The 24,672-nt window shown below is 39.1% G+C and overlaps 2 protein-coding genes across 3 annotated transcripts in view; one reads left to right on the forward strand and one right to left on the reverse strand.

Annotated features, from left to right (window-relative positions):
* Positions 1–8,852, reverse strand: part of AMMECR1 (AMMECR nuclear protein 1) — a 94,346-nt gene extending 85,494 nt beyond the window's left edge. Inside the window, exon 1 of one of the 2 annotated variants that reach the window (XM_064426886.1) lies at positions 8,578–8,852. In XM_064426886.1, coding sequence (XP_064282956.1) covers positions 8,578–8,749 — 172 coding nt within the window. In that variant the 5' untranslated portion in view covers positions 8,750–8,852. Of the gene's footprint in view, positions 1–8,419; positions 8,552–8,577 lie in introns of those variants that run through there. The other variant, XM_064426887.1, reaches the window with a different exon arrangement.
* The window catches only part of PAK3 (p21 (RAC1) activated kinase 3), a 235,932-nt gene that overhangs the window by 15,974 nt on the left and 195,286 nt on the right, over positions 1–24,672 (forward strand). The gene's annotated exons all lie outside the window — the stretch shown is intronic.

Here is a 24,672-nt window from a genome sequence, read left to right on the forward strand (position 1 = left end):
TCAGCATGGAGATGACATTATGGACAGTGAAAAGCCTTTACTAAGAACTTCTGTAGTCAAAACAGCTAATAAGCATTTGCAATCTGAAGAGTCGAAAGTGAGCAAAAAGAGGGAGGGAGTGCTGTCAGTGCAGTTTTACAGATGGAGAAGGGGACAAACCCCGATTCAGAAAAGTATGGAGGCAGATCCTGATTTTTAGCATTACCAAATGTGTACATTTCAACATACTGTTTGATCCTGGAAATGCTTTATGCCTACGCATTTCTAATTTTAACTGTTCTGATTTTTTTTTACTATCAAAGAGAGGGGCTTTTATAGTTTCTCTTCAAACTGATTTAAATACGCTGGAGCATCTCTATTCTCAGCACAGATTTTCAGTATATTTTCAGATTTTCAGCAGTTTTTATATAGGTGTGTGGGCTCCCCTTCCCCCTTCCTCTCCCCACTGCCCACCTCCCCACCCCACCCCACCCCAATTTTAGTGCAACTGCAGACATCCAGCAGGGAGAGAAGCAGGAAAGGACAGATTTACATAGATTGACTGGCTGTGCTGACTTTTCAATACCAAATAGCAGGGTTATAGTACTGCATCAAAGTAAGAGTCTTAGCCTGGAAGGGATGTTTCATTGACATTGAACTGAAAATACAGGCACAGTGTAATGGATCCTAAAATTGGCTGGACTGTTTCTGGATGCCTGTGTTCAGTATCCATATAAAAATCCCTGTGCACAGCATAAGCAGACTAATGAGGTGAGACCTTTTCCTAGTAGTATAATCTTTAAGACAAATTCTAGCAGTCAAGCAGGAAATCAGAAAAATAAATGGTACATTGAAGGTACTTGTCTTTGTCCAGGGCTCCAGGTAATAGTTTAAATTGAATGATACAGCACGTGAAGAGGTTTATTCCTCACAAATGCCTTGACACACTCTAGTGGCAAAAGCTCGCAGTGCCATTCAGACAATGGAGCCCAGTTAATTTCTTTCCTGTTTAATGTGAAGCAATAGTTACCCTGGATGAAAATTTAGTTGATCAATGTTGAAATTAACCTGGCAGCTCAGAAACTGCCATTCAAGTCCTATGCTTTTATAAAACTTATATTTCTTTTTTATATTTTAATATATAAACTAGTGAAACAGGAATTTTGCTTGCTTGACGTTTGTACAGAGTTTTGAGCAACACACCCTTGACCTGAGTCATTGAGGCATGGCCATGATATTTATGCAATAGGTGGAAGTCAGTAAACAGCACCTATCCACAAGTCCTCAACACTTATCTTTCAGTAGTAAAGGATGCAGATCTTGGGCAACCTCATCTTTTAACCAACTATCATTAAATACTAAATCAATAACCACATAAAAATGTATTTATAGATAAGCTTTAAAACCAGTGGTTTTGCTGATTGAACTTATCATAAATGATTCACTGTTTTGTCTTCTGAGAAGACATAATGGAGCACTTGGCTGCCTCAGTTCTCTCTTCATTTTTACTTCACAGCTACGCTGTGGCAAAATCCCTCAGGTAATACAGTGAAGAATTTAAATATATGCTTTATCATCACAGTCCAACCTATGGTGAAGTGTTTTCTCCAGAATCAAGAATTTTCTGTGGCAATACTTTGGGGTTGACTTTGGGCTAGTACTGATCCTCTGGCCTCTTTGCTGATACCATTTAAGCTGAAGAAGGATGGAGTATCTCTCTGTGTTTTACTGCAATTTACACACTAACATAATTCAAGTATTTCATTTAGAACAACTCAAAATTTCCCTTTCTCACCAAGATTTGCTGTTTTAAAACTCTCAAATAGTTGTATCACAATGAAAACAAAAATCCTATTTTCACAAAACAAAAACATAGAAGCATCTCTTTCTGGTTTAATGTTTGACTTTATTATTGCTGTTTAAACAATACAAGATTACATGTATCTGCTTGTTCATTAATTTTCATTATTGTCTATTTCAATGATTCTTTCTATTCTTTCCTCCTGGGGTGTTCTGGACATAAAAGAGCCACATAGATATTTTAGACTGGCTCTTGCTGCTGTGTCTCTGAAGTTTGTTAATTTTTTCTTAATACATTTTCTCTTTATATGGGAAAGTTGCTCCAGTAACAGTAAATGTAAATGTACTATCTAAATGAAGACCCTTATATGAAAATATACCCCAGCTCTCTGGAGGTTCTTGCTTTGGATTTAAAAGTGAGTACTTTTTAGGCTGGTGTAACTAAATGATAAATATTGGGAAGATGCCCTCTAAAAATTAGAGCTGGAGTGAACAAGTAAATCTCTCATTGAAGTCAAAGGGAATACTGCCAATTTACACTGGGAATGAATTAGACCTTGGATTTTTTACATCCTCATTTGACCTGTTGTCCTCAAATAGCATTGTCAGACTAGATCTATCACAAATTTCTCCTTGTGTCATAATAATTATGTCATTATTAGAGATTAGATCAGCTTTAGAGGTTTTTTTTTATTATTTGTCCTGTTTCCAAGTTCCATGAGGACACAAGCTATGAATTAGGTTGGAGCTCCGAATTCTTTTTTCTTGTGGAATGGACAAGGTGCTTCCAAGACCAGGAACCTGTTGTGCATGCAAACATATCTACATACATTTGGGCAATACATTATTTTTCCTCGCTGTTCTCTAGGGATATAATTAGCAATGGAATGGCATTTACCATTCTCTGGTAGCTGTGCTGTCATGAGATCCATGCTCCTGGTTAGCAGAGCTAAAAGGGACTAACTTTAGGAACACCTCACTGCTTGCTTAGTGCAGCAACACTGGTCAGTGTATGCCTTGTGCATCCCAGATTATAACTAGTCCTTTATATAAGGTCTCTTTTTGATCTCAACCCTAATTCAAGCAAAGAATTAACCAAGTCATAAGAAGAAATAAGACGGCAAGGGATGAGTGAGCATCCAAGAACACCACCTTGAAAAATACAATTGCTTCTATCTAATGAGGCATCAGTTCACTGGATGTCTGGGCTTTGTAAAGATGCAGCATCCACTGAAGCAATAATCAGTGGTGAACTTTTCAACTTTTGATAATTAATGCGCTTGCTTTGTCCATCTTTGCATTTTAAAGTGATGCCAGATGACTCTGTAATTCAGTTTTGCATCTAGGTTAGACTCCCGTTACAAACAAATGAACATCTGAGTATTGCATGTCAGTGCCTTAAAGTCCCCTCAGGGGCTGCCTTGAAGGAAGGGTTTTTTTCTCTCCTTAAGACACAAAGGGTTAGAACTGCAGCAGAGAAGTTATTTTCTAGAGAAAATTTGATTAGTTTCAATGGACAACAAGCAAAAAAATTAACTAAGCGTATAACTAACTTGATTAGCTTTGGGCAAGTCATCTCAGCCACATGGAGGATTTATATCTTCTGGTGCAGTCAAATGAATGCACCAGAACCAGTTTAGATTTGAAAAAAAATACAACTCTTTTGACTGCTGTCATAATGAAGGAGATTGGTTGATAGGTTCTTCCATCTGTTATGCCAGACCATACTTTGCAGTGCAGATTTTACTATGTAATCTGCTATTTCTTTGCATGGTATGAAATTAGGCTTCCTTCTTTCTTCCATCTCCCCTGGACAGTAAATAACTTTATAAAAAGCATCACATAAAGGTATTTTGGGCTGTGAGATGACAAGCTGTCTTATGTGGCTGTGGTTCCATTCTTTTAGTTCAAGGAGATTTTCATTTGGAAATGTTAAATAGTTCTTCTGTTTATTTAAACACTTTGGTTGCCTTTATGAAAAAGGCGAGTTTATGTTAAAATTCAGGGAAATATAAAAGTGCAGAAGACAAGCCAGTGTATTTCAATTTAAAAATTCTGTGAAGTGGCTCATTTATTTGACCCATGACTCTGCAAAGTCACTAGATAGACAAATGCATTATGCAGATAGAGAACTGGAGACAGAGGTTATGTGATGCCCAAGGCCATGCAGTGAGTCAAAGCTGAGCCAGGGCGAAGTTCCCATTTTAGTGTGTCTATTAATAACACCAGCACAGACAAACTACATTAAAGAACTAAAATTGGGGGCCATGTGATATCAGCATGCTCTGCAAGACTGAGATATTGTTTGTTTCCGTCTAACTCTAAAATGATGAAATTATTAGACATAAATATGACTTGATCGATATCTTATCTGAAGGCTTTCTCATACTTAAGGATAGTAAGTATTCTCTTTCCTCCCTCCTGCCTGAGACCTTTTGTTTTTTCTTTGCCAAACATAAAAATGATTTGTTTGCCTTCAAATTTTGAGTACTGACAGGTTAATACTGTGCCTGGTGTCAAAAAAGACAGTCATAACAAAAGATTTAGGGATCAATGTGAGGCAGTGTTAATGAGAGACAAATTTTACTTGCATTTTCTTTCCTTGATAAAAGTAGTATTTATATTTAGTAGACTATTCCTGCATTGATATATTACATTCTTTGAAGTTTTATATTTTATCTAGCTTTAGATAAAGTTAGTGACTTCAGTTACTAACAGGACGTGGCAGAGGAAAAGATGTTGCATAATAAGTTGTATAAGTTGGAGTTAGGAGCTGCTGTGTGTCATTAGTATCTGTCAGTGACTTGCCTTAGTGACTTGGACTTTCAATTATTTGAATTCTATTTCTTATGATTGCTATCGTGATCATTATATGTAGTAAAACAAAAGTCAATCAAGAAGCAGCAAGATCATAGAAGTATCCCCGAGAACTGACTAAAAGGTTGAGATATTTGATGGGGACAGCTAAGGAAGCCATTGTAACTATGTCTAATTAAAGACAATGTCTAGAAATGCCAAAAGGTAATATCAGGCATATACTTAACTTGCAGCCTACAAAGCATTATCATGGAAATTCACGTAACATTAATGACAATGGTCAAATCAACTTGATTTTCAAAAAATAGAGGAAAAACTTAACAAGGAAGTAACTTTTTGGTTTTATTTACACCTAAATATGTTTAAAATGCCCTAATCTATGCAGTCTCATAACAGATTTCAAGGTTCTTCAGAATATCAACAAGAACCAAGATTGCGCCATTCATTCTTCTTTAATTAAGTACTAGTTTTATTTGAGTATCTGAAAGAGACTGATGTTACTGCATTTGTTATCTTAATCTTTGTACAGAGAGAGAAGTGATGACAAAAGGAGCAACATTGCTAAAGTTATAGCACCTATCCATTCATCACACCCCAAGACTGATTTGTATCTCACTTAAATTAGCATGTATGACAGTGACCTAGAAACAGTCCTGGAGCAATTATAATATTGCAGCAACTTGCAGAAACACACATTGCTTTTTGTAATTGATCATTCTTCATCATAAAAACCTGTTAATTAGGTTTCTTGCTCCCATATCACTGCTTCATTGTATTCTCCAAATTCTAATTGCTATGTTTGATTTATATCTGTTTGTTCTTGGGCCAGCATTTTCATACATATTAAATAATTAATCTCTGTGATGATGTCTTTACCAATAGCCTTCATACTCCCACCTCATTGTTATGATGCACATTGATCCTTCTGTGTTGTGAGTGACAAAAACTGTCTAATGTTTTAATTAGGGACTGACCCATACTTATAGGATGCCGTCAGTGCTGTACTGTCTCTAGTATCTCTGTCTTTAATGGTGTACTCTAATATGGTTTTGTCTTTTTCTCGGCTGTTTTACACTCTGAGTGTTAGGTGGAAGCAGCTGCACTTTGTGTGTCTGCCTGTCTCCTTGCACAGTCCTCCAGGATGTCTGTTACCTCTCCATTCCTCTGTTCCTCCCACCCTGCTGTCCAGGCCCTGTAGCCTCTCTCTGATCCTTCCCCAACAGCCTTTATTACCTCCTGGTGCTTCTCCAACTGTTATCAGGCTGAGGTTTAGGTTGAAATGAGATCCAGAAGCGGGCCAAGGCCTACTCCAGCTGTGGGATGATGTGGGAAGAAATGGAGATGGGAGGATTCAAGAGAAACAGGCTGCAGAGCATTTTCACCCTGCTGTTTCCATCTGGGAGAGGGCTGGGGAGTGCTGGTGCTGCCAGGGCTCAGCAGCTACGGGGAAGACAATGCCCAGCTGCTGGGACTCGCCAAGGCAGAGCTCCCTGCCTCCTCGCAGACAATCTGCAGCCTGTCACCTCAGCTGCCCCCTTGTCTGCTTATTCCTGCCTCCAATGACACCTTAATTTCCTACTACATTTGCTCTCATTTCTGCAATTCTGTGTTAGTCCTCCTCTAGACTGATGCTGCCTCCCAACATACACCAACACACCACTAAATTTGTCAGCTTTTTGTTGCAGAGCCCTGCTCTGTATGAGTATTAAAATTCAGACTCAGTCCTTGAAGAACTTTCACTATTCACTTTTTGTTGATGATTCTCCTTTCAATACAGTCCCTCAACTGGATTTAATGGAATTAATCAGGTGCAAAGTGACAGACAGGAAAAATTAAACTGTCCCTTCAATTTTAATGAAGGTCTCAGCCATCTGAGCAGATTGTTACAGTGTAGTAAGGTACTGCATGTCAGTGGAGCCATTGAAACTATGGGTGCTTTTATTCTAGCCAATTGCAGAGTAGTACAGGACCAATTAACCTTTTCTAAACTGATTTTTAAGCTGAAATGGTAGTGTAAACTTAAAAAAACTAAGCAAGCTGAATGGAATATAACCGGCCAATTACCATGGCTGTGTTCATATACAGTATCATGTTGCAGCTTTAGTGTGTCTGAGAATGTCACTAAAATTAGAGGCACCCACTTCTGTGATATTCTGAGGAATAACCAAGTTTTTGACTCATGTTATGACTCTGGAACAAGTTGTACTCTACATCAGCATGGGTTCCACTTCAGCCTTTACCATTATTGATATCCATTAGTCTTTTTTATATTCTGATTTCTAGGCAAGGATCATCAAGTATGAGTTATGCAGTGCTGCTGCTGAATTATAAATTAGTTCATTTATAGAGTAAATTAAATTTTAGTACCTTGTGTGTGGCTGATTTGGTATATATGCACACCAAAAAATTAGAGTATTGACATAGTAAGAGTGTATGCTCAGTTGGGAAGGTCTGGAGAGTTGCTAATCTTCATGGTCCATATTCTTCCTCTAACAAAGACAAGGTTTTATATTTCCAGAGAATTCCTGTATGCAACAGTTTGTTTTCAAAAAAAAATGGTTATATGTCATCTGTTTTTTCATTATTCAGATTATTTCATTTCTGCACATCTTGTGACAACAAGCACTGTCTTTTTAATAATAATTTTTATCAGTGGCACAGTTTAGGACAACATTTTCTAAAATGAGCCGAACAAGCACCACTTGAATCGTTGTCTGTACAGGTATAATTCCTGTATTGGGTTTATCTCACTGAATTCCCAAAAGACTCAATTCTGCACAGACCTGTCCTGTTGGTAAGACTTCCTTCACCTGACTTCTGCTCGTGCTGAGAGCAACATTGGTTTTTTGAGAGAGAAATGTGTGATTTAGCTTTACATGTGTGTTCTGTACACATGCAATTACACTTGTCTAACAACATAACAGTTTCTCTGTTAACAGTAAACAATTGAGTGCTTTGCTAACTTTTGCTAAAACACATCCATCTTTCTTCCTGTGGTCTCTGGGAAATGTGTTGAGTCACAAGATTTCAAGCAACCTGAGTACTAACATTTGGGATTGGGTATAAAAATTGAACTAAGGATTAAAGGATTAATGCCTATTTATCATTCAGCTAATTTAGTGTCAGGGATTTCAGTGAAACTGAGGCAGACTCACAGGTTGGATGAGAGAGCCAGGCTCAGGTATCAGCCTTATGTTCAAAGCAACATTGACAATGTAATAGAAATTGCCTCAAAAATGTTAAAATACTTTTAGAAATAAAAATACCACCTTCAGAGCCTCATCCTGAATCTACTAAATCTAAAGTACATTAATATATTGAAATTTCACCATTCTTGCAGAGGTTACTTGGTGCATTTCTGTGAGCAAATAAAATAACTGCATGATAAAATTGAGTCATTTTTAATACAGCTCTGTCTGCTGCGTTGGTTTTATGCTGTCAATTCCTTTGTAGTGTTAGTGTACTGCTCTAGCAGCCTCAAGGTATTAAAGCAGAGCCAGAGCACAAGACAGGAAGGCAATGTATAAAACTGTAAATCATCAGGAGCAGGGCTTTTTTATAACATATCCATCTACCGTACATAAAACCATTCCCTGATTTGAATAATTTTCTGAGCTAAGTAACAAAATTAACAATATACCTTCAACAGGGAAGATCAGGCAATAAAATATTCACAGTTTCAATCAGGATTGCAAATTACAGATGTCCAAAAGATAGTAAAATGTAAAGAAAAATCCCAGATCACTGGAACTGATCAAAATTAGTGTCACTCATTGATTTCTAAAACACACAAAGAGATGGTGAGTATAAATGTGTTACTTACAAGTGCTGAGGATTTTAGGGAATGAAAATGGAGACCGGGAGCTGGAGACTGCCTGCCATGCCAGCAGTGTTGATTTGGAAGCGATGGACACAAATAAACATTCAGCAAAGCTTAAAAAGCTGCAATGCAAGGCTAGCCAAAAGTGTCCATGTCCTTACCGTGCTGTGGCTGGCAGGCAATCCGTGTCTGGGAGCCTTCAGTCCCTCTAATCAGGCTCCAGGGATTTTGTTTGCAAGAAAGGTTGTCCTTTAAGTGATGAGTGCAGGAAAACAGAGAAATAAAGAGAAATGAGCAAATTGTACAAGGCAAATAGCTGCAGGTCTTTAGCATGCTCCCTGCGTTTTCCTAAGCTGCATCTGCAGTAGAGAAAATATCCCAAAAATAGCTCAGGCTGCCAATGACTTGCTGAAACCTGAGAAAGAATTGCTGAATTTAAAGATCTGGGTTGCTGTGGGTGTATGATTAAAGTGAGAAATTGCTGGCAGGAAGAACCTAGGATGAAACCACATGCTTAAGGAGTAACTTGTGAGTTCACTGATATCAGAACATGAGCTGACCTCTGATTTCCCCCTCCTCCACCCAATGCCAGTTAACCCTTAAGAGTTCAGAGTGGAAGAAAGTTCTTCAATAACAGATGGAAAAGGAAATTTTATAAAAAAAAAAAATCCTTCTTTCACCTGTAATTTAGTGACAATATTTTGCAGCAGTGCCCTATTTCCAAAATTTCATAGCAGTAAGGGAAGCTGTGGTTTTGTAGATCTCTGACTTCTGGAAAGCTCAGTCTGGTGTAGGGTATAAGCTAAATACTCACAGTTGTTTGTGGTCCCACAGAGAGAAAGGTACTTCAGGTAAAGTTTTGAGGGATGGATGGATGGATGGATGGATGGATGGATGGATGGATGGATGGATGGATGGATGGAGGCAGAGAGGAAGGCAAACACAACATTTAGGAACTTTTCTGCAAACAGTGGCTCAAGGACAAAATGTCAAGGTTTGCCAGAGTATTTGGCACAGTCTTGGAGGTAACACTGGCATCTCTATATGGTGCCCAGAACAAATTACAGTAGCACTTCAGGTTGTTCTTGTCTCTAAGTGCTCCCTGTGGATCCCTTGTGCTTACACAGCTCGCTGGAGTGTAGCGTGCTTTGGCCCAATCCTCATCTTTCTCCCTGGCATTTTTAATGGTACTTCTTTGATTAGGAAGAGAACAAGAAGCAGTTGGCAGAAAGTGGGGTACATTGGCTTGACATCAGTTAAGTTTCCCAAGCAGTGCCAAAAGTAATCCTCAGTAACCTATTTAGGCCAGTATTAAAGCTGCCAGAACATGGACTAGGAGCTAGTCTCCAGCTTTCTTTGTACTGACACTGAAAAGGGAAAAGGTTTCAGTGCTGTAACTGGGTTAGATTCAAGCCACATGGGACTGGATTATGAGAAGCTGCTTCTTTGGAAAGCAATTGTGCATCTGAGAAAAGAGCTGAATATCACCATTAATTCAGGATGTGCTTTTGGTTTAACATGAGTTTTTTGATATGTGCAAAAGAATAATGGACTCATAGAGAGAACAAAATATTTACTGTGCTTCAACCAAAATGGTGTGTAATCACTTAATCATCATGGTAGGACTGTCTACTTGATGCAACAAAGCTGTACTTAGGCGTATCTGAGCACTTTATGTTGAATATGCCATTTCATATATACTGGTAGGTGTAGTTTGACACACATAATGACATTCTCTGGGGCTGAGGAGCTATAAGCATTTGTCCTGTGACAATAAATAGCCATTTAAGTTGCACATGTATGAGGGCATCTGAGAATGCCCAAATGTGAAGGTCCCTTTTGTAGGTGCTTTGGAGAAAAAGGCCCATTATCAGGTCTTTTCATCTGTCTTCAGTTCTAGCTGATCCGATCATAAATGTTCTCCTAGAAGCTAGAAGAGTAGACAATCCCTGAAGCAGGCTGGTCATTTCAACTGTATTTATATCCCAGCAGGGCCTTTCTGAAGTACTTCTGCTGACCAAAAGGAAATGTAGAATATAATAAATTATGGCCTGAATAATTATGACTCATGTTGCAGCATTTACTCTCAGACAACAGGCAGGAAGCACTTACACACATCTAGTCTTAATTTAAAAATATATCACATAAATTTCACAGTGAGCGCAGGAAGTCTGGTTACTAATCTCCTAAAACCTTCTAATGCAAACTTCTGTTCCCATATTTGAAGCAGCAAAAGACTTTGTAGGTGCCTTTTTAATATATTGATAAAACCTAAATCCAGTAGTAATGATGGCTAGTAGGTAACTTATCATGTATGGTGGTGCTAGTGATATATCATCATGAGACAGTATTAGTATCTCATGTGTTAGCAGATAAATGAATGATGCATTAAAAAATAAGATTCTTTTCCCCCCTGCCAATGAGGTTATTAATTCAAAGACTTTTTGTCTCTCCTTGTTATGAAGAGGTTGCTAATGCAACACAACACAATAAAGCAGTGCTACATCTCGAACAATTGGGAACTTAGTATTCAAAACCGTTCTCTTTGTTATTTTTGAATTTCATTAACTCTGAGAGTCTAGATCATAAATTGCATGTATGTGATAATGCATAGTTTTGTAATTTTGACTTAAATATAGCATAGGGCAAAGGTGGAAAGAAAGGAATGTGATAGAATTCTGAGCAGAGACCAGATGGGTGGTTTGGCATGGAAACAAAAGCATTAGCATACATTCATTGTCCTTGTAGTGAAACGCTAATGCTTGTGGTGCTTATCAAATAGATGTTTGGAGAAAATACGTCTTTCCCAAAGCATAATGCTTTAGGTCATGATTCCTCTAAATTATCTAAATGTGCTCCTGAGATTAAATGTTTGAATGTTCTTGTTCTTTTCTCCATTTCAGTCATTTCTTTAATATCATATGAGTTAAGTTTTGCCTGAGCACGCAATGTAAGCTTTTGTGGCTTTTGTCTTTGATTTCCCTGGAAAGAAGTGGCAAAGTACCTGGAACTGGTGCTGTCCTACCAGGACTGATTTATCTGTGAGCCAACCCTGACTCCAGCGTGATCTGTAAATCATCTCTGGTTGTGTCTGTCTGCACATCAGGGTTTGGATTGGAGCATCCAGGAATGTGTGAGAGTCTTTGCCTGTAAGTGTTGGTTGATCTGGAGAAACAGTCTTGTTTCCACCAGTGCAGTTGAGTCACCAGACTGGTGTGGGTGTAAATGGGAATTCCATTACAGAAACTTGTTGAGCTTCACTAGGCAGGACGTCACCAATTGTTTTTCTTATAAGGTGGTCTCTTTTTTAAGGAGCTCTTTGTAGCATGAATTTCAAAATTGTGTGACACATGTAAATCACTGAAGTAGGAAGATTTCCAGTGGATTGGCAGATAATTATATTTTTATCACAATGATTGAGCTGGTGCAAAAATGACACTTTGCATTATCTGAAGCTGTGACCATAATTTGAAATTAGGCCTCGAATGCCAACCCTGGTAAAATCAGTGGGAAGAGAATAAACACTGTACCTGACACTGCAGCGTGAAAACTTTAAGGATGAATGTACCTGAAGTAACTTGTAATTTAAGGACTAGTAAGTATCATAAGAATAAGTATTAGTGCCTTCAAGACTGTGTCTGCCTGGATTGTTTGGACAGGAAGGATCCAGGTTTGGTAGCATAGGGGAATTAAGGCTAATGGCCTTGATTACTGCAACTATTTTTTTTCATGTTAGAGTACAGTATCCCATAGCTAGCCCTGTTTCTTTAGGCAATGTCCAAAATATATCATTTTATGCCAGGAACCTGAGAAGTGAGGTCTCTCTTTGTACCTGACAGCTGATTCACAAGGGCTTGTTAGAATACACTTCTCCCATTTTAGCTAAGGCTAATTAGACATAGGCAGTTGCTGCTATCTACCAGAGTTTCTTCACTCATTTTTTCCCTCCTATTTTTTGCCTTTTTGCCCTAATGTCTGGGACATTCTCCTTCATGTTTTAAAGCCAATTTAATACCCTTTTCTCTTGCCAAGTGCATTCTGATTGTGGCTCATCCCACCCCACTCTATTCCAGACCCATTCTGTTGCCTTATATTTTGGTTTTCTTCTTTAGCTGGAAACCTATTGTTGGAATGGATAAATCTCATTCTGTATAACTACAGGAAAATTGCCAGTATAATAGAAACTGTTTGTAAAATTGATTTTCTTTTCTACAAAGGATTGACTGGAAGATTTTCCAGTTTCCAACAATTCTATAGCAGTCAGTAAAAGACAAAATTTAAAAAGCCAAAGCAAAACCAGAGGAAAGCCACAACCCTCCCTCCCTCTAGGCATTGAGTTTCTCATCAGTTGTCATTGCAAATTTCCACAAATGCTTTTGGCACCATTTAGAAAATTTTAGCTCTGTGTTATGCTTTTGTTTGATTAATGACTAGTTCCAGAGATTTCCTCTTGTGATCCTCACATGAGACATAAAGAATTATCACTTGCCTCAGCAATGTCTGGAAGCAGAGTATGTCGAGGATGTAGTTTGCTTCCCTGAGTTTATAATGAAACATCCTTCTATGTATTGTATCATACATACATACATCCTTGAATTGTATTCCATGCCCTAAGGTACTAATTTGATACATTCTGCATCTGCCTGGCCCAAGAATTGCAGGTTTGCCATAGCAAAGTGAGAGAATATATTAAGTAATTGCTATTAGCAACCATAAATCCACACTTATCCCCATTCTGTAAAATGTTCAATCTGGCCTTACTGTATTTGTTCAGTTTTATATGTACAATAGGATAAACTAGACTACTCCAAAGCAACCTTCTCCTGAATAATAACAACTGTGTTACCAAAAATTTTATTCCAAATGATTGTGAAAATATAAGCAAAATAGTCCTGGTTCTACTCCATCGAACAGCTATAAATCCAAGTAATTATTTCTCAACTTACACATTTCAGATGTGTGAGGAAGGTAAGTTTTGTAATTGATAAAGCCTTTCTTGAGATGAGCTACACAATGAAAGAATCTTTATTTCAGAGTTGTGATTAACCCAGTTTCTAATGCACAGACTTCTGTGACAAGAGTTAGGTCTTTGTTGTTGAACTTGATTTTACTCTGAAGTGTACCAATCAGGAAAAGCTCCATTAAAAGTCAGCTGCAACCTGAAGCCCATCAGTGTCATTCTGTCTGATATTTTGACTGTGGGGAAAATTGGCTGTTGCAGCTGCTGCATTGCCGTTCCCTTCTCTCACCATTATTATCTGTTTCCATGCAGTGATTCTCTTCTAAGATGGCTTAGAGGTCCCTCTTCTTTAAGCATACTTTTTATATCTCTGCTGCCTGCAGTCAGACTATCTACATATCCTGGGAATGTATGCATAGCAAAGCAATATGATATTAGGCCTTTGAGATAAGGTAGTGCTTTTATGAATAAGGAAAATGGCAAACTAAGAGGAATAAAATGCAGTGTTCGAAATGAGGGTTTCATGGTGTGTGCCATCATTTACCTCAGAGACTCCTTGCTACCTTTTCTGTCATTTGGAGCGTTTTGCTCTGCATCTGATTTCTTGGTGGAAGCGGTATTTTTATCAGCTCATGCTGCTTTTCCTTTGACTGTCAAACATCTGTGGCTAAAGGTCTTCTTGAAGTTTTGTATTTCTCAGTTTAGAAAGTACTGTTAGTAGAAAACTTTGTGTTCTTCAATATCTTGAATGAGGAAAGAACTGAAGCGTGCACCTGAAGATAAGTATACATTGCAGTAGGACTTCATTCAGGACTGTTAGGACTATATTTAACCATTATTTTGAATCAATGTAATTTTCATACTTTTTTTTTAGTACTAGGACTTTCTTGTGTCCCTGTATACATGCAAACTTCTGATTTCCAGAGAGGAGATTTTGCAGTAGTTGAATGCCTAATTCAGTAAGTTTTCCATTCCTGTCCAAATAGTCTGCCCGTTCCAACACCAGTTTATCTAATGTGTAAACTGGCCAGCAGGACTTCATAAAATTATTCTTTCCTTCAACAGTTTTTTTGGTCTTTTCTCAAGAAAGTTCTCATGACTTCAGTAAGAATTTTGCTTGAGGCCTGTAGAATCCTATTTAAGATTTAACTGTGCTATTTGACAATTATTGGTTATAACACACTGAAAAATTATCCAGTGTGAATCCCTAGTGGATGTAATTCTCAGGAAATTGGGTGTGGGCAAGAGGCTGAAAATTTCAAAAAGTGTCATTATTTATATTAATCAAGAGAAATAATGTGATGGTATTTTAAGAATACCATTTTAAGAATGTCCCGCTGGTTAGTTGAAAAGATAAATTCAAAAGTAATATTTAAAAGCAGTTCCACATAATCAGCCTGAAAGACTGCGGTACAGGATTCCTGTCCCATGGTTAATGGAAAAGAGTATTTTTGTTTGGAAAAATAGAGTGGAGGCTTTAACCTACTGATTTGTTCCATGTAACATATTTTTCCACTACTGCAGCATGCTTTTCAATAGTGTCACATACAAACCACTCCCAAGGTTTAAATTTATGGGGAAAAGGTTAATGGAAATGCTTTGAGTTTAATATGAAGTTCACAGCACATGCAATGCAGCAGTTTACTCTAAAAGGAAGTGTCAGTTCACTGCTGTCCCTGAGACAGATACATTACCATGCCTTCACCCCTCATGTGTTTATTTAATGTTGGATATGTAATGATCAACCTTGCTGTCCTATTTGGGCAACACAAAAGCCTCCTCAAACACACAGCTGAGATATTCTAGTGCAAAGTGCTATCCTGGTAGTCATAACCCCTCCACTTCAGCTGTGCACAAAAGATGCTGAAAGGAGGGAGGGGAAGAAGGACATGCAGGTCACTTTGGCCATCTCAAGTCCCCCAGCCTGTGGGTGCTATAGCTGTGGCAGCCAATTCAGCTTGGGGTAATGGCAGCGAGAGGAGCAGGGAGCCAAATGCATCTTCCTGATGTCTTCCTCTCAGTGCTTCCTCAGCTCAATATGACAGCAGTGATCTTTTGCTAAGTCCTTAGGGAGTATACTCTGTAAAATACAAATTTCTTTGCCTTTTAAATTATGTTTCTCTTGACGTCTGACCTTTATTTTGCTATAACTTTCCAACTGTGCATCATTTCAAAGAACAGTTTGGTCTTGCAGGTAGCTGAAGAGCCTCCCTTAGCCCAGTGACTGCCAGCTCACCTTTGCTGTTTTGTCAGCATTTCTGGTGCTTTCCCTCAGAAACTCTTTTTTTTTTTTCTTTTTTCTTTTAACAGAAAACTTGTGATTATTTATTGTTTGTAATCATAGAACCCATTTAATCAGAATATTTAACTATGTTTCCAGTTTAGGACTGGAGCCAGTTTGGATTACTTTTAATTTGAACAAGATTTTTTAAATGGAGCCCTTTTGCAGTGGCTTTCAACTCAATTAGAGACCAGAATCTTAACTCCAGTTTAGGTCAGGCACTTGGAAAAGTTTGTAAGCCTGTCTTTAGCTCTTACTGACTCCTGTTCAAGGTGGATCAGAGGTGAATGTGCTCTGCAATGCCTTCCTAGCCTAGGGCCTGGATATCAACACAGGACTTGGGAATGTTCATGTGTTTTATCAAGCCAAAGAAGAAATATAGCAACAACTATTTGTTTTCTGACTTCCCTTAAAAAGAATAATTTATTTTATTTCAATGACTATGTATTTCCTTGACATATTAATTTCCAGGTAGATTGAGTTAGCAGCAGACAGTGATAATAAATTTTGCAGGGAAAGGTGTGGGAGAGGCCAAATGGGCTGGGATGTGTCAGACCTCATGAGTGTGGTGTAGTGTGCTGGGGGTTCATAGTTCCAGTCTTCAACTGGAATATACCCTGTACAAGTTGTGCTAGAAAAAAATGGCAAGATCCTGCCAGGTTTTTGGAGATGTGGAGAGCCACTGTGGAGTCCACCAGCACTAAACTGCTTTTCATACAGGGCAGTTTGCACTTAGTAAGAAAAGGCTGGAGCCAGATTCCCTGATAATACATCAGGGATTAAGGTGGTCTGATGGAGCAGAGATCAGTCAAGTATATATATATCTCTTTATAAAGCAGTTGCTGTCTCCAAATGTGTTTAGCTTTAACCATTGCAATTAAGTAGCCAATTTTGCTGTTTCTATTAAACTAATGAGAAAAATTACCAAATAAGAGCTTTAAAATGCAGATTAAAGCACAGATGAGGCAAATAGCAAACATTTTTTGAAAGGGAAAAACAACTTGTGTTCTGAGAAAACCCTTTATGAATGCTGTGCACGGGTTTTCATTGCTAGAGGGCAGCCTGGTATAAATAATAAGAGTATGAGACCTCAAGGTCTGTGAGTGTGTAACCTCTCTGAGTTTAAACGGGGTACTTGTCAAGGATATCAGTGGCTTCTTAGTTTTATGATCAGTATTTAACTAAGAAACTCCTATGTCTACTCTGATTTCTGTCTCAGTGATGTTAACATTCATGTGTCCACATTTCTCCAGTTTCTTTTTGGCTCTTCATAAATGCTTAAGAGACGGTTGACTTGGTCACTCTTCCTGTTGCAACAGCTAACATAAGTAAAGAAATTATGAGATTTTAAGAACTGTTTCCTGATTTATTTTATTTACTACAAGATTTTCCACTCCCCCTGTAGATGGCATCTGCAAAATATTTATGTATTATCCCCTAAAACAGAAAACTGTATGGTATAAAATTTGTGACCAATTATTTATTTATTACTCCTGGGTGTTGCTTTGCATTCTGTCTCAGAAGGGTGTGCCTCTGCTTTATGTTGCTCCTCTTTGACTATTCCTTATTTTGCTAGTGTAATGCTTGCTGTACATGCATTTTAAAACTGAATATAGAATCAGTTTTTTTACACAGTGCTCACAAACAACCAATCATTAGAACAATACTTGGAATAAATTTTCATTTCAAATACTTTTATGACCCAATTTTCATTTGTAAGCTATTATGAAATGTAAACATATGTAACTCCAGCAATTTCAGTAAAATTATTCAGCTTTTTATGACTAGATAGAGCTCTTTGAGGTGTAGAAATCAGCATAAGAAAATCAGTGTTTTAAAATATGGCAAATGGGGCTTCCATGTGGTACATCTCCTCAGGCATCTAAAAACTAAGAATATCTCCAAATTGGGAGCTACTTCTGATTATTTGACTGTAATTGCTCTGGATGCTGCTACTTTCAGCCTCCTGTGGAGATTTATTTTGGTTTGGTTGTTATTCATTTAACATAATTCACAGAAATAGGCAAAGGCATCTACGGGGCTGCCCTGAGATTCCCTCAGCTAGGCTGCTCTCAGGGACACTCCCTGTGTCTGGGAAGGGCTGAGCTTCACATTCCAGCCCTGACCCTGACCATGCACTTTGCACTGAAAAGCTGTCAGCTCTCCAGCCTGATGTGGACCTGGATGTGAGCGATGGCTTAAACTCAGTTTACCTTGCCAGAAAAAACACATTTTATAGGAGAATCCTCAATGTGTTTTTAGGGAAATTTTATGTACTTATAAATGAATATGGATCTAAGAGAAGATACCAGAAGTAACAGTCAAAGTAACAGTCACAAAGTTTCTTCCATATTGTCCCAGATGTTGTCTCTGCATCTTTAAGCTCTACTGATGCCTTTGAGAACTGTGATGGTCTGAGAAAGAAGGTTGTAAACAGCTAGGGGTTGACCTCTTCTCCCAGGCAGAAAGTGACAGGACAAAAGCACATGGCTTCTAGCTGCACCAGAATGGTTCAGGACATCAGGAGGAATTTCTTCATACAAAGAGTTGTAAAGCATTGGAATGGGCTGCCCATGGAGGTGGTGGAATCACCATCCCTGGAACTGTTCAAGAAATAAGTGGCCATGGCACTTAGTGCCATGGTCTAGTTCACAAGGTAATGATCAGTCAAAAGTTGAACTTGATTATCTTGGAGGTCTTTTCCAACCTGATTGACTCTGTACTCAGTGATTGGGATTGTCAGCACTGCTGCTTGGGTATGAGGTGCTGCTGTGCTGAGACAGCCTCCTATGACCTGTGGCCGTTCCTTCTACAGCCAGCAGCTCCATTTCCTCCTGTTTCCTACAGTGAGAGCTGGAATGGCTTTTTGGTACTTCCCAGATCTCTTGGGTTAGAATAAACTTTCCCAGGGAAAGTTTCCCCATCATTGTTATGTAGCTTTGTCCTGTTCTCCCCTGTACCCTGGCAAGAGAGTTTTGGAGTGGGTGCTGCACTGTTCTAACCTCCAACATCTTTCTGCAAGGGGGAGCAACAGTCTCTGCAGGCCGGCAATCTGCTTTCTTTCCCCAATACTACAAACAGTTCATTTTTTAAGTCTGTGCCTTTATTTGCAGACTCTCGGTATGAAATTTCTTTTGGTTGTTTGTCTAGTTTTTAGTTTCACAACTAAAGAACAAAAAACACTTTTAGACCTTCTTTAAAACCTGGGGTTTTTTTACTATGAAGCAAAAAGCAGCCAAAAACACAGTTCTGAGTAAGTCAAATTATACTGCATTCTTGTGTTTGAGTAAGACACAGAGCAACTAAAACAAACTAACATAAACAGGGAAGCCAAATTAAATACTTACATTTGTATAGTGCAAGAGGATCCTGGGCTCAGGAATGAAATTCAATCTTTATTTATTTTTTGAGTAGGCAGTGCATAAAATATTTGAGGATCTTTGCAATGCGACTGTATGGTAGTGGAATATTTTTGACTAAAGAATCAGCTCATACCATATTGTAAAAGGACTAACTGTTTGCTCAGCATGCAAGAGAGCTTTCACAAATCTAGAGGATCACTGAATCAGTCATAGCTCTTGTAATGCAAAAGTAAATTATCAAATGGATACCTGACACCAAATGGGGAAGAGAGCATTTGGGTGTCTAATGGGCACATACACAAACTGCTTAGCATTGGAAGTGTGAAGTTCTGCTTGAAGCAAAAATGATTGTGGTATGTAAGGAATGCAGATGTTTATCTACATATCACTGCCACTGGGCCTTCTCACAGTTCTCCTTATAACAGCAGAAAGAGCTTTTGGGCTTTTCCAAAACAAATCTGACCTTCACATCACTCCCCACTTCAACGTGCTTTGTACAAAAGAAGATACATTAAAAAGTAGCTGCAGCACAACATGGGTGTTAGGAAATTACTACAGCACTTTATTTTATAGCTGAAGATTGGAATAGAAAGATTTCATTTGCAGGCACTGCAATTGACTCACAGATTATTCACTCTGCTGGTAACTCCTGTACTGCTTCTGAGGTCTCCCAGCATTTTGTCAGGTGCTGGCAATTGGTCCCAGAAGCACTGACAGAGAAAATGGCTATTTTCTGCAGCTAGGTTAAATTCAAGAAGCTGCAATATATTAAATACTTTACTAGTTACATTTCTGTGCACAGAAATGCCTGCAGCCACCACTGGGATGTTGGGGGAATTAAGGAAATGTGGTACATCCATAATGAAATGGGATGAAATGGGGGTGAATCATAACTTTCATTAAGCAGTGGTCCAGTTAAGGACTATGTGGGTGACCAGTACTTTCAGATTCATCTGCCTTTCTGAAGAGTTTTTAATCTCAGTAACAATATCATCCAGCCAGGCTGGATAGGGCCTGAATAACCTGGTCTAGTGAAAGATGTCCCTGCCCATGGCAGGGGTTTGAAACGAGATGGTCTTTAAGATCCTTCCCAATCCAAACCATTGTATGATTCCAAGATTTCCTGTGTTAGATTGTGTATGGAAGTGTTTGTGTGGATTTACAAATGTTGTAATCCTGAAAAATTTCAGCCTATCAGTCTATCAAAGGAATCGTTGTTTTCTCCTGTTTCTCAGCCCCCCAGTGGCTGCAGCAAAGAATATCTGTCAGGTTTCTCTGGAGCTTTTCCCCTTTAATATTCAGTCTGCACAGTCTCCACATAAAAGGTTACCAACCTTGGCTTTTGCTTATACAATTAATACTGGGTTTATGTTGTAATCCCACTTCAGTTTGCTGATCAGCCTTACACAATCCCCAGCTGCTATGATATGGAAACCAAAATATCAAGATGTTCTTGTTAAGAACAGTGGCCTGACTTCAGCTATGCAAATGCATTTTTAGTCCCTTGTCAGAGACTAGATTTCTATGTATCAGTTTCCACAGAAACTACAGGAGACTCAGTGGTCCTGGAAATCAGGCCCCTCATTAATCTGGTTACATATGGCTACATAGGCACTTCATTACAGCTGCAAAATGAAAAGAGTTCATATTGGAGTTACTACTAGGTATTTCCCCTCTTGCCCCTCTGTGTCATGTCGTGGGTTGCTTTGGCACCTGTGTTACCCAGCCAGCTTCAGGGCCTGAGTGGCTTCCCCACTGAACCAGGCCAGAAGTGAGCTGTCTTCTGGCAGTGAATCACAGATGAATTTTAAACAGAGTCCAGGACTCCGGACTGCTCTCATCTGTCAGCTGAAGGTCATGCTGTCACTGTATGTGTACCAGGGTTACTCAAGAGATGGACTCCGATATGGATTTAGAAATAAGGCGGTTTTGCCTAGACATTGTATAGATCCCACACAAGATTTCCCTCCAGCACTTTTTTTTTTTTAAACTGATTGTGAGGACTTCTCCCAACATGGATCCTTCCCACAAGCTGCAGTTTTTCACAAACTGCACCAGTGTGATCCTTTCCAAGGGATAAATTCCTTCAGGAGCAGAATACTCCCACATGGGTTTTCCATGGGGTCACAAGTCTTACCAGCAAACCTGCTCCAGTGTGCATTCCTCTCTCCACACATCCACAGGTCCTGCCAGGAGCCAAAGTCCTAATACAGAAGCTTTTGAGGCTGCTGCAGTTCTTGACAGGATTGAGGATTGTCCCTGTCTCCGTCTATTTCTTTCTGAGGGCCAGGGACTTCTCATCCAAGCAATCTACACTGGTGGAGTGGGAAAGTCAAAGGATAGTGAGCATCCATGGAGTGTAAGACTGCATATGGACCATCACTCAAGACAGAAAGGGAAATGTTTTACTGTAGTATATGTTGAGATATAAAACTTCCCAGCTTAACCACCCTCTACCTTCAGATCCATTTAGAGCTGAGTGGAGCTGACAGCATGAAGTGTATTGCAGCCCTTGACACTGGATGTGCAGAGCATGTGATGGGGCAAGCATGAACACTCTTCTGTGGATGCAGAGAAGTGCCAGACATTGTCCTGTCTGGAGTACTTGGCCATGTCCTTAAACAAAGGCTGAACAAGCCTGTGGGCTTCAGACTTAATGGACTTCTGGGCCTCAGTAGGTAACACAGTTTTTATACTGGGTTTTGATGCTGCCTGCAGGGAAAGGAGTGTGCAGCACCTGGCTTGTCCAGCAGCACTTATTCTTGTGCACTGACCTGCTTCCCAACAAGGAAACCTCCACATTCAACCCAGTGGACCATGGTAAAAATTAGCCGAGTGAATTTGATGTTAATGATTTCCTCCTCCTCATTGGCAGTATTCCTAGCAAATTTGGTACCTGAATTCCTAAAAGACTCAATTCTAGATGCAATTATCAGTTTGTGGGGAGCTCACAGGATGTCCAGCATAATCAATGCTCGAGGGAAAGCCATGGGAACAGCTGGAGCAGGAACATGCTCAGAGTGGGAAAGATCTATTCTGTGAAAGGTAATGGAAAACTTCGTATTCTTATTTGGTGCTGAGGTACTTGATCTATGTCTGTTCTTTTCTGTTTACATTTTAAGTGTCCTTTTCTAATTTTTGGACATATGTGTACTTTTTCCTTCTCTCTCCTATGAGCTCCTCTCCTATGAGCTCCTCTCCTATGAGGATAGAATTCTGTTGAAACCCTTCCCCCTAAAACCACAGATAAATGCAGATTAAAGGTATGTGCTTTTGCAAGAGGTCTGTATTCACGCTGTCACTCTCTGGATTAAGATTGCTGTGGTTTATGTGTGTGCAGCTGCTATCTAATTAAAGCCCACATCTGCCCTGGCTTTAACACCAGTCAGCTGTAGTGAAGCCATTAACCCTCTCTGTCACTCTCCCCTCTTTTCCTATGGGCACATGGAAGGCTAAGTAGATTGAGAAATGAAAACCCAAAAGCACAGTTCTCTCTCTTGCTGGGGTTATGCTCAGTACATCAGAAGAAGGAAGGACATGGAAGCTCGGTCTCTCTCTGTTCCCTCATGCTTAATAAGATTCTTTTAGTCTAATTTAGCACACATTCAAGGCTGGGCTGCAGTCCTTTATTCTGCTGCCCAAAAACTTTTTATGTTATTATGTCTGCTCCCAATCCATTTAGTTGCTTAAAACTCCTGACAAGCCCCTTCTGGGAAGCATGTGCATTTGTTGAGTAAAGTGGGTTACCCTGTCATCCATCCACCCAAAGGATCCCCTGTGTCAAGGGAAGGAATTCTTGGGAATTTCGCACTTGCTCTGTGTTTCTTCAGCTGTACAAAAGGAGACCCCTGTGGTCTGGCCCTGGAGACTGTGGCCTTTGCTCACAGCCAGCTTGTAGAATTCAGGAGGCCATGTCATCCAGAAGGGATGTTTGTATCATTCTCCTAAATGACAAAGAAGATAAATGAGTACAGATGAAAGTTTTCTCTTGTTTCCTTGGGACTGAGCAATAAAATAGGAAATCTGTAATACGAATTAAAAAAAAAAAAACAACAAAAACAATACCACTAAAACACTAGAAGAACTATGGAAAATTTGGCCTCTCTGGCTCCTTGAGCACTGTTTAGACTTTCAAAACTGAATCAGCCCAAGTTCATGGCTGCTCTTGATAACTTCTGACACTTCATCCAAATGAACTATTCAGATCCTGGGTGGAGTAACACTAATGGTGATGTAACAGACCTGAGGTCAATGCATCCCCTCCCAGTGTGTGGTCTGTGAATAATATGTGGGCCTGTGGGTCCCAGAAGCAGTGATCTCTTTGTGAAAGAATTTGACAAAAAGGGTAGCTGTATCACAGTTAATACTCCCATTTCCTCAAAGAATCCATTCACTGTAAAGGAGGAAGGAACATGCTTTTTCAATGTGTTTTTTCAAAGGCACTCAGAAGAGAAGGCACTCTGGCTGACTGGAGTTGTGTACACCTGAAGTCTTTATTTGAAATGAGTGTCTGCAAAATATACTGAAGTCAATGTAAGATGCAGGTGACTGATGGTTTCTAAAGTCAGGTTTTTGTTTTGATGCCTTCAAATGGGTTTCATTGTAGCATGTGAGCTGTGATTATCACAGACTATAAGAGGGTGTATTGAACAATCTTTCCTCTCTAAACATACTGATGGATATTTGAATTATGGATATTTGTATTACCGAGCCAAAAAAAGTTTTAATGAAGAGTGCAAAAACACACCCGCTACCTCAGTGAGGGAAGCCAGACTGGAAAGGGCTTACTTGTGGATAAATGCACAGATCTTAGGAGAATGGCCTTGTGTTCCATGAACAGGGTATCCTGCATGACCAGGTTTTGTGAATTTTTGATTATATAGCACCCTTTCAGAATTTGCTAATACCAGACTGCAAACATGGGGATGTCTTTCCCCCAGGTACAAACATTAGAGGAATGTGAGTCAGTGTTGAATAGGATGAATAAAGACCATAGCAGCAAGTGATTTTCTTTTCCTATTTTAGCTAACAACCAGATCAGCCCCCATTTGGGCTGGTATTTATTTCAAGAAAGAAAAGTTCCTAGAATTATGTGATGCTTTAACTAGATAAATTCACTGCAAGTGTTGCTAGTATTGATTTTTTTTGTCTATTGAAACTATTTTTGAAGATGTCTTCCAAGTCATGTTTGCAACTTTCAAAGGCTTGTCGTTGCTTTTAGTTCAAGTCTTGCCATTTTATTGCTTATTGTCAAATTGTACATCCAATCTCCTATCCAGCATTTATTCAGAGACTGGCTTTGGACTGAAAATGATCCCTTGATTTGCTCATGAACACACCTTACCTATGCAAGAATAGTGTATCGTTTTCCTAATGAACAGCTGCATTTTAATTGCATGTCCTGGGAATAACCATCAACTGCTGAAATACAGTCTGCTCAGCCTTCAGTGCATGTATGCAATCACCACTTTGGTCACAAAACCCCACATTTTCTTGTATCTCTTTTGTCTGGTATTGTTGCAGCAACATTCCTCAAAAGAACATCTATGGAGGGAACTAGATCACTAAACTACCTAACCCAACAGAAATAGCTAATGGCTTTTTGATGATTTTCAGTATTTTTTTTCCTAGAATAATTTGATTCTGCAAGCAT

This window comes from Passer domesticus, chromosome 7 (genome assembly GCF_036417665.1).
Source record: "Passer domesticus isolate bPasDom1 chromosome 7, bPasDom1.hap1, whole genome shotgun sequence".
NCBI classification, from domain to species: Eukaryota; Metazoa; Chordata; class Aves; order Passeriformes; family Passeridae; genus Passer; species Passer domesticus.